Below are 9,971 nucleotides of genomic sequence, written 5' to 3'. Positions count from 1 at the left end.
CAATCGCCCAGTTTCCATTATTGCAATCAAAACTTGCCATTTTCCTACAATTTACTTCCATACGAAAACCCCTCATCAACCGAGCTGGGATTCCTAGTAGATCCTAGGGATCCGTGCTATGCCAAATGTCTTGAATATCATCATTTAAGCTCTCGTAAGGTTCCGCACAACAAAGATACATTTTGTGATCAACATTTTTGTTTCCTCTCTTTTAGTGATTAGTTTTAGTTGTACCTCCTAAGTTCGAATTGTTTGTTTAAATCGGCTAATGATGATTGATCGAAATTCGCATGTCTTTTATGTATAGCAAATCTTTTAGTTTATGTTTTGATTTGTTTTAGTTTCTTAAATAAAAATATTTTGGTAAATTTGATATATAATTTTTTATGCTTTTCTATTTGATTTTGATTTGGTTATTTGGGAATATAGAAATATGAGGAAACTCTATGAAAATTCCTTTGCATGTAGAAATGTTCCTACAGATTGGAATTTGGAAGTACAAAAGGAAGAAACTATATGATGGAATAGCAAATAGCCATGAACAATATAAATATTACAGGAAAATCAGAACACTTCTTTGAATTAAGACTATTCTGACAGAAAGTACCTCAAAACGATACATTTGTTTTGATAAATGTATTGGAAAATTATTTTATACATTGATGTCTATTGAAAACTATAAAATATCACGATCTAGGTGTAAGCAAAAATGTTTCCAACAAAAAATATATCAAAGTACTGAAGACAAAACCCCATACAGGTTTCCAAGCTATACGAATAATCAAAATTGTTGAAACATTTACACAAAGAAACAAACTATATTTATCTTATATTTATACAAGGCATATCCAAAAAGAGTTCTCTTTTTAAGAGTCTAATAAACTAAATACAATTATTTTATTAGTAGCAATGTAAATGCCAAAGAAAATAAGTTAAATACAATACATTGATGGATGCGATGAGGGAATATGTCCATCCCCCAATCAGGTAAATGCTTAAGGACTACACACATAAAATATATATGAATATATATTAGTGATTTTATGGAGATTGCACAGATCCCGCTCTACATGGTGGACATGCGTGCATATCGAATGATCTGATCATGATTGAGGGGCGCATCGGTGGAGAGCTGAACGCGCTGCCACTGCCGTGATTCGTTGGATTTGCGTATGGCCTCCACAACGGCCTGGACGTAGAGGCCATCCTCGAAGGTTGCGGCCGTGGAGACGGGCGCCTTCACCCAAGAGGACTCCTTGCTGCCAAAGGCTTCTTTGAGTGCGCCCACCATCTTGCAGAGGCCCTTGATGTATGGACGTGGCAGCAACGAGTTGTTCGTGGAGAAATGCAGATCCTGTACATCCACATAGACAGCCTCCTCCTTGGGCTGGCCCTCCTTCAGCACGAATAGATCTCCGCCGCGGACCACGAGGTGTCCCTTGCTGCCATAGACGAGCACCTCTTGCGAGAAGGCCTTGGCCGGCACCGTGTGGCTGTGCAGTGCGACCGTGACGAGGGTGCCGCTGGCCAGCTCCATTTGAAAGTTGCAAAAGTCAGGGGCCGTGATCTGTCGAATGCCATTGATGGCCGGCGTCGTCTTGGTGTAGGCTCTGAGGACGCCGTGCACTCGCACCGCCTGCTGCTGCAGCAGAAATGTGACCAGATCCACGACGCTGCCAACCAGATTGAGGGCTCCACCGCCCATCTGGGCATCGCACATCCAGTTGTATTTCTCCGGGAAGAGGGTGCCCATCTGGACGCGCACATCCATCAGCACCACCTCGGGCAGCGGCCCAATCAGCTCCTCCTGCAGACAGCGCCGCATGTGCGTGAAGGCCGGCAGAAAGCGCAGCGGATGATTCACCAGCGATATCAGTGTGGGATAGTACTGCGACGCACGCACCATTTTCAGGGCATCCTGCTGGTGCAGGCCCGCGGGCTTGTCGCACACCACGTGCTTGCCAATGCCCAGAGCCTTCACAGAGATCTCTGCATGCAGGAAGGGCTGGCACACGATGAACACCAAGTCGACGTCCTTTCGCAGTAGAACGTCATCGATGACGTTCGTGTGAAACGAGACATTTTGTGCGGTGGCCGTCTCTTTGGCCTCTTTCAGGGTGCGCCCCCAGATGGCACGCACCTCGAAGCCCTTCTCGCGCAGCAGGGGCACCAGGACATTGGCTATTTCGCCCGTTCCGAAGACACCCACGCCCGGCAGCATTTTACGCTGCTGTTTACAAGAAAAAAAAAAACTTAATAAAAAATCAAAACAAAGTGATTTGTGTTTAAAATATACCACACTACCCTCAAAAATATGCCAAAATATACGTTCTCATTTTAAAATAATACTGCAAATATACCGAGGAAAAAAAAGAAATTAGCCCACGTATGGAAGGTTGCGAGAGTGCCATTCGAAAAAGATAAGCTTAGCTACCCTTAAAATTTAAATTTAGTAGATTCTGAATAGAGGCACTAAATATTATTTTCATCAAAGCGGCGCCAAAATTAACAGCACCTAAATGTGCGCCTTACAGCACACTGTCAACTGCGTTATTGTGTGCTGTAAGGCAGCTTTTGTCAGTAAGCAGGGTGCGAATCAAATTTGAAGTTTCATTTGAATCCGAAATTACATTTAAAAAATTATATTTTAAACAGATCAAAATCAAATAAAATGGCCTTGAATACATTTGCTCAGTGGTTGGTGTCCTGTGCCATGGGTGTGGCGACGGTCGCGAACGTGTTGCGCCACTGTAAGGTCGCAAACGATAAGGAGACGGTGCCCAGGACTGTCAGCATGACAAACACAGCGGCCATCGAATGCTTGGACTTGACTATCGAAGAGGAGTCGGCGCAGCGGACTGCCAGCAAACCATTGGACCACTCGGACATGATCGAACCGCCTGCTCTCGGCTCGGAGATGGTCAGTGCGGCTCTGCAGCGTTTGTTTAGCAGCAAGGATAATTGTACTCTGGATCGCAGCAGTGTGTACATCGCTGCCATGCACAATAATGCCAATAGACAGGAGTATACACTCGGCTCGGAGGCACTTAATCGCATACTGGAGGGGCTACAAGTACCAACGGGTGGGCCAGGGGTGACCGGCCAGCAGTTGTCCTTTGAACCGCCAGAAAATGTTTAAACTGCAAGACATGAACAATTCATTCAAATAAATTAAAGTTTCTGCCTGCACACACGATCTTAGTTCCCCCTTTTGAGACGACATTTCTGCACTCCGCCTTGGGGGCCATGTGTGGGAGGTGTTATTTCAGTTGTCAAAGCAGCCGACATGCGGAAAATCATTTTGCAGCTTATTACAAGCAGGGGGAGAAAGTGAAGGACTTACTGGCGGCTGGGCTAATGGCACGCCTCGCCGCACACTCATATGGGGCAATGTGGGTGTCGTGTCAGCGTCTGTGGAGGTGGATATGCCAGGATATAATGCAAGCATTGGCAAGCCATGGCAAACAAATGTCACAGTCGACGCATTGCCCTGTCATATGGTAACCCAATTAGTGTAATTTGGTTTAAGGCAGCTGCCGCCTGTCGACTGCCATCTCTCAAATGTGCGTGTGTGCCTCTGTGTGTGTTTCTGGTGTTGTGTCGCTTGCGGAGCTTTAATTAAACCACACAAAGTGCACGGCAGCAGCAGCAGCTGGCAAACAATCAACTTTAAAGCAAACCCGCTGGCCACAGCAAACAGCTAATGAATGTTTCCATGGACCAATGAGACCCAACAGGCATTCATTGAGTAATAAAGCTGTCGAAGATGGCATTGGCCACGGGTGTTATTAAGAAGGTTCTCCCATGATTGAATATTATATTTGGCATCGATTCACAGAAGGGTGGTGTAGGAGTGGGTGTCAAAGAGAGGGATTTCCTTTAATATCAGAGGTTGAAGCGTGTGTGAACGTATTAATGAATGCCATCAGGGGATACAGGGGAATTTCTCTAGAGTAGTGGCTAGAAAATCCCTAATGCCCAGCATCCCAAATCAAAACTGTTTAAAGAACAAATTTCCCCACCCAAACTTTCTGTTGTCTTTTAAACAATTAATTTAAATCCCACACAGTCAGAAAATCTCCAGATGTCCCACAAAACTTGCTCTTTTAATTGAAAAGTGTATGTTAATGGGCGTGCATATTGGTTACATTTGCTAAGCCAGGCTTAGCCGAAACTTGTCCCAGACTTGGGCTGTCTTGTCAGATGGGGCCAGACATAAATCACATTTAAGCCAGATTAATGCTAAATGCATGGGCAGAAAAAAACTGACTGGAATTGCAAAATACATACAACTAAACATTTAATAAGCCAAACAAGAGTCCTAGTCAGCGTCGACGCAGTTGTACGTGACCTCATCTTGTGGTGCTCCTGAGACTAGGACTAGGACAGGGACAGGCACTGAGACTGCGAATGCGAGTGCGACTAGAATGAATCAGACCGCACATAGATCTCTGTCAGAGGCATTAGCATTAGCAATGAACAAGGACGAGGACGTTGCCATGCGGCGAGCACCCAAAGATAGTTCATCAAAACTGACAAGCCCATTTCGCTGTAGGATGAGGAGAGCTCTACTCTGCGTCCGCATCCTGCTTCTGTGGTCCGAAGCCAACTCTGAAACTGAAATCCACGACATATAACAAAACTGCAAGGATACCCTCGACCACCCACAGCCATCGAGCAGCGAACAGCGAACAGCGAGCTATCTCGATGGTCCCACATCAGACGGGGGAACCACCACAGACAACAGATGAGATATATTCATCAGCATTTACGTCACGCAGCGCGCAAAAGTCGCTGGGGAAAGGGGAGTAGCCACAGCTAGAGAGAGAGAGAGAGAGAGAGAGAGAGAGCCAGGGGGCAGAGGCACAAGCAAAGGATGGGATGGGATGAGCGTGCGAAATCAGGCGGGGGTTTCCCTCCTCTGGCTGTCTCCTGCTGTCAGTAGATTTATGTTGACATTTCAATGACAGTTGTGAAAATGCTTCCAGTTCATGAGAATACGAACGAGTGCGAGTGCGGGTATGTGTGCGTGTCGTGTCGTGTCGTGTCCTGTTCTGGCATTGCGACACTGCGGTCCTGTCTTCTCTTTCATCTTAAATTTGCGCAAATTGGTTTATCATGCGCTGATAGGCAAGACAGCCGCACAGCACAGCATAACGCAACGGAACAGAGAACAGTGCTGTGAACAGCTTAAATTATTTCCAATCACGTACCACCCACGAAGGGGTTCTGTCTCGGTATGAGGTCAATGGATGGTGTCAAGCTCCTGTCGCACACTACAAGTGAAATAATCATAAGTCACGCATTGCTCAGAAATTAGTGGGGGGAGGCGAACCATTTACGGGAGCAGACATAAAGCTGTTGAGAATATAATATCACTTATGGTAATTGCATTCAACAGTTCCCATTGCCATACACATAATTCCCGCACAATGATGGCACAATCAAGGAAATGTTTCATGCCGTGAAAATACTCGTACTCATTCGTCGACTGCCTGGCAGTCGTAAATGAATCGTAAATCAAGTCTGCACGCACTCACTCAATCAGATTAGATGTTGTTCTTTTCCAAAGAGGATCCAACAGCACTCTGTTGAATGGGCACATCCGTGGCTGTAAATGTCGAATCACTCCAATTGTTTTGAGGTAACAGAAACATGCGATTGTCGATTGGTAGTCCAAAATGATTGACTGTAAGTCTCCACTGCTGCTGTGCATTTAATGGAAGTGCATTTTTATCTGTTTAATAAAAATAAAAAGTATAATAGTATTCATTGCCTTTAGATTAGAATATCAATCAAGTAGCATATTCATTGATGATAGGCCAAAAGTATCAAAAATAATTGCTCACGAAGAAAAAGGCTCAAAGATCCCTTCCATCCTTCAATTTTCCAAGAATTTGGTTGCCTTAAAAAGCGTCATAAAATTATGTTCAAAATGGTTTAGGGATAAAGATTCTACTATCTATCATATAGCCTTGTCATTACTCAATTACGATTGGTTCTTCTCATGTTACATCATACTTTAAATTGACATCAAATTGCAATAATCTCCGAATATCTAAGGATGGCTGCTCGAGGCCAATGTCTCTCTTTCCTTGTGGCAGTTAAAATACAAATTGTTTGCGTGCCAGCCATCAATTTTTATTAACTTGATTAAGTGCTTTATGGCAGGCGTCAGGGATTTCTGGTTGTGCAACAAGTTATTAGCTGCAAAATGGAAATGCCAAGCTGCTGGGTGGGGCACAGGATGTGGGTGAAGGCCAACCTCCAGGGATGAGGCTGGTTGGCTGGTTGGCTTTGACAGCAGCTGCCAAAAGCCTCCTCGGCTACAGCTGGTGTCAAGGAATAATATTTGCATTGTTGTAGCTGAAAGGGGAGAGACTTAAGTGTGGTTGGAGGCTGCATGTTGGGGTTGGGCCCGGACTGAACTCGACGTTCAGCATTTCAATAAGCCAAAGCTCTGGCTCAGGCTCTGAAAGGGGCAGATGGGTGCGATGCGGTGCTGAAATTGGGGGATACAGCCGGAGCAAACTGTGTGCTGCTGACGGGGGAATTTCATTAAGGAAATAACATGAAGTTATGAACAAGTTACCTTCCATAGTTAACTGCATGGAATTTTCCCCGAGTCTTATGAATTTCAATTCTGCCTGCCATTTCCCCCCCATACGGAATAGCTCGACGGCAGGCAACTTAACTTATTCCATTCCCGGCTAATTTTGAACAACTTTCAGATTCTTTTCTGGCACAAAATTGCGCATGCAGTCGCAGGGCTTTATGAAATATCTCACAAATTCAGGCAGGACTACAATGGAAAGTAGAGAAAATGTTTGAAAACAGATTCAACTTGTGTCCAAATATGTTCTACAAATCTGAGGATCATATAATGGTTGGCCAGAAATAATGTTCAATTAGTCGAAATATTTGTACTTATATATTAATACCTCCACTTGATAGCCAGGTAAACATTACCAGAATAAATAACAGCACCTGGGCTTTATGGACATAGTAAATTACATTGAACTCTGGTTTTAATTACGATACAGTTTGTATCGGTATCTCTCAATTGAATTTCTCACACAATTTTCATGAAGACAAGACATCTTCATTAAATAATTGAGAGAGAGAAAGTTGCACACGGACAAAGTGCTGGAGAACCAAAATGTATTCCAAATAGTTCATTGTCTTTCGTTGGCAACTAAAATTCCATTTACTGAATGCACAAACAGATTCCTAGGAGTATTCTAAACAGGAAACTTAACAGTCGAATGCATTTGGGTTTGTCCGAGGGAGAGATGAAGATTTCGTGTCCTGCAATGATAAACAAATGATACAGGAAGACTTGCTTTAATTAAGCTCGAGGCATATGGAGATGATTGTATCCCTTTGGTGGGACCCTTCATTTGTGCACTAATTGAAACATATGTATATATGCAGAGTTGCCGTCGGTTGCACAGCTGCTTGACCGAATGTCCGACACGGCATCCATATAAAATGTAATTCACAAATGAAGATTCATGTTTTTGCAGTCATCTGCCAGCTCACTCCTACTCAGTCAGGTTCCGTGCTGGACATAAATCAATGCATCCTGACACAAATTGTCAGAGATGACTCTCCCTGTATGTGTGTCTGTCCCTCTGGTAGATGGTTATTTGCCAAGCTCGTTAAATGGAAACTCAATGACAATTCTGTAGGCACACATTTTGAGTGAGTTTTGCATTTAAAGTGCTTCATTGCCTTCAATGCATTTGACATTGTCATGGTCCGACCGTTTGTGTCTCTGCGGGGGCCTCTCTCCTCTCTCTCTCTCTATCTCTGTGTGTGTGGGTGTGTTTGCCTGTGGATGCCGGTGACATGTGCATATTGTGTGTACACAAGCTAAATGCAATCCACTGAACGATGTGGGCTTTTAATCACTTGAAAGCATAAACGGCAATTGCTTAAATCGTATTCACTTGCCTCTTAACAATTAGCTCATACCTGAATTACAAAGTTTCCACTTGAAGTAACATTATTCCGACAAGAATCGATACACGCACAATGCAAAAATCAGCTGTGATAGCAGCACGTTCAGTGGCAGGCATCTGTTATGTATGCGATCGGTTGGCAGGATTGGTTACACGCTGTTAGCGTAACAGCGACGATCAGTCCACTTAACAGCGACAGTACACATTTAAAGCGCTCCTAAATCAGTCCCGTACATTACCGAATATACGATGTCTCATCCGGATCTTGCCATAATCACGTACGGTGCCCTGGAAATGGAAGCCGCCAGCACACTCATCTCGCTGCGCTATCAGTTCGAAGATCAGGAAAAAGAAAATATGGCTGTCGTTAGCACCTCCAGCAATGTGGATGGATTGGGAAAACCGAACATCGAGCGTAGGTCTATGGAGCGGACTCCAAAATCCTACAAACCTCAGAAGCGCTCCATACTCAAGCATCTGCAGTCGATCCCTGACGTCGCCCAAATCTACTGCGTTGATTCAGCTCAATGCGAAATGGTTTACAATTTCTTGAAAAAGAACGAAATGAACTAGATTTAAACAGTGCATGCATTTGTGTGCAAATTTACGCATTTATTTTAGCTGACGCTAACAGCACGAAATGTGTAGGATGAGCAGTGCAGAGCTGGTTCTCTGTGCCGTCTCTAGCTGCATAAAAGCAAAAAACCAAAGGGTTTGCCACATAATCATAAGCGTAAATATAATTGTATTATTTTGAAGATTTCTTTGTGAAGAAATATAATGAGCGACAGTTTTTTTATTTAATTCTGCAAATGCATATTGTCTTAACAGCCGCAGCCAAGCTCACACCAGCAGCTGTTAACTTAACAGCGGTTCAACTGCTGAAGAAATCGCAGACGCTTGCGCAGCCAAATTCGCGGATAAGCAAAAATAAAATAATAAAAGGGCTTAAAAAAGTATCAGCGCCAAGTCAGTGTGTTCTTTAATCGTTATAATTATTTATTGTTGTTAAAGTAACAGCTTAAGCGAACTCCCTGCTCACAGACAGAGACAGAGACGTGCACGCATTCGCGGCAAATGTTGCGAAGCAGCATGGTTTTATATTATTATATTTTGTGTATTTTTGTGTGTTTGCTAATAGTTGTTATTATTGCAGGGGAGATGCCAGATAATACGCACTATCTGTTGGTCATAAGTTGGTCCTAGTGAGAGTGTCATGTCGGCCATCAATCAATGTCGTCAGCCCCGGGCTACACGTAGAGACACTCATGCGCCATCGAAAAAGAGAGACCCAGGGGCACACGGACACTGCGTGGGAAATGGAAGAGATAATTCACTTACGTCCGACTGTGCGGCAATTCACTTACGTGCCGCTGATGGCTCTAAGCTCCGGATGTATCGCATTTGGCAGCCTGCTGCGCGGCCCAAAGTTCTGCGAGCCGCTGGTGGTGGCTGTGCTGATAGGCCAACACTTTTTTACGGTTGGTCAGCTTGGTGCGATGACGCTCCTGCAGGGATAGATAGTCCAAAGGCTTATTCAGATTCGACAAGCCATCGAAAGTATCAAAGTCTACCGTTGGAATACGCTGCCATTCAGGGGTCGGAACGGGAGTCCGACTTGTGGAGGGCTGCGTGAGACGAGACCGCTGTGAGTAAATAGTTTGTCTAACAATTTAATGTAGTCCTACCACGTGATATTTTGAGAGTTCTGCATATTGTGGTGGAGCGTCTGTGGATCCTTCACCGCGCGAATCCATTTTGTGTAATTTTCTCCGGCAATTTGTAGAATGCTCTTTATTTTTCGACTACTCAGTCGAGGCTGGCGCTGGCAAATCGATAACTTGCTCAAATATTCATGGAGACAAATTAATCGTAGAGATGGGAGATTTGTCGGCTATCAAGATAAAACAAATTAGGAACCAAATTGCCAACTCAGAGCCAGACCAGAGACGGCTCATCCCGATGCAGCTAAAAGCCTTTTTGCACCTCCAATTTCGAGCCCCAGTC

General features: G+C 44.3%; 3 protein-coding genes across 3 annotated transcripts; 1 reads left to right on the top strand and 2 right to left on the bottom strand.

The window, feature by feature from the left end:
- Window positions 1-861: 861 nt before the first annotated feature.
- Window positions 862-2,284, bottom strand: LOC117582111 (glucose-fructose oxidoreductase domain-containing protein 1). The gene has a single exon (XM_034269683.1). It carries the CDS (start codon window positions 2,219-2,221, stop codon window positions 1,067-1,069), a length of 1,155 nt encoding a protein of 384 aa, XP_034125574.1. The 5' UTR covers window positions 2,222-2,284; the 3' UTR covers window positions 862-1,066.
- A 357-nt stretch (window positions 2,285-2,641) lies between these two features.
- LOC117582116 lies at window positions 2,642-3,190 on the top strand. Its single transcript, XM_034269690.1, has one exon. The coding sequence runs from the start codon at window positions 2,672-2,674 to the stop codon at window positions 3,137-3,139; it is 468 nt and encodes a 155-aa protein (XP_034125581.1). The 5' UTR covers window positions 2,642-2,671; the 3' UTR covers window positions 3,140-3,190.
- A 5,852-nt stretch (window positions 3,191-9,042) lies between these two features.
- On the bottom strand, window positions 9,043-9,769 carry LOC117582024. Its single transcript, XM_034269550.1, has 3 exons — window positions 9,653-9,769; window positions 9,332-9,592; window positions 9,043-9,272 (listed from the first exon to the last, which is right to left on the bottom strand). Exons 1-2 carry the CDS (start codon window positions 9,719-9,721, stop codon window positions 9,347-9,349), a joined length of 315 nt encoding a protein of 104 aa, XP_034125441.1. The 5' UTR covers window positions 9,722-9,769; the 3' UTR covers window positions 9,043-9,272; window positions 9,332-9,346.
- Between the last annotated feature and the right edge of the window lie 202 nt (window positions 9,770-9,971).

Source organism: Drosophila guanche, unplaced genomic scaffold (genome assembly GCF_900245975.1).
Source record: "Drosophila guanche unplaced genomic scaffold, DGUA_6, whole genome shotgun sequence".
NCBI lineage: Eukaryota > Metazoa > Arthropoda > Insecta > Diptera > Drosophilidae > Drosophila > Drosophila guanche.
This window is presented reverse-complemented; position numbering and strand designations above follow the sequence as displayed.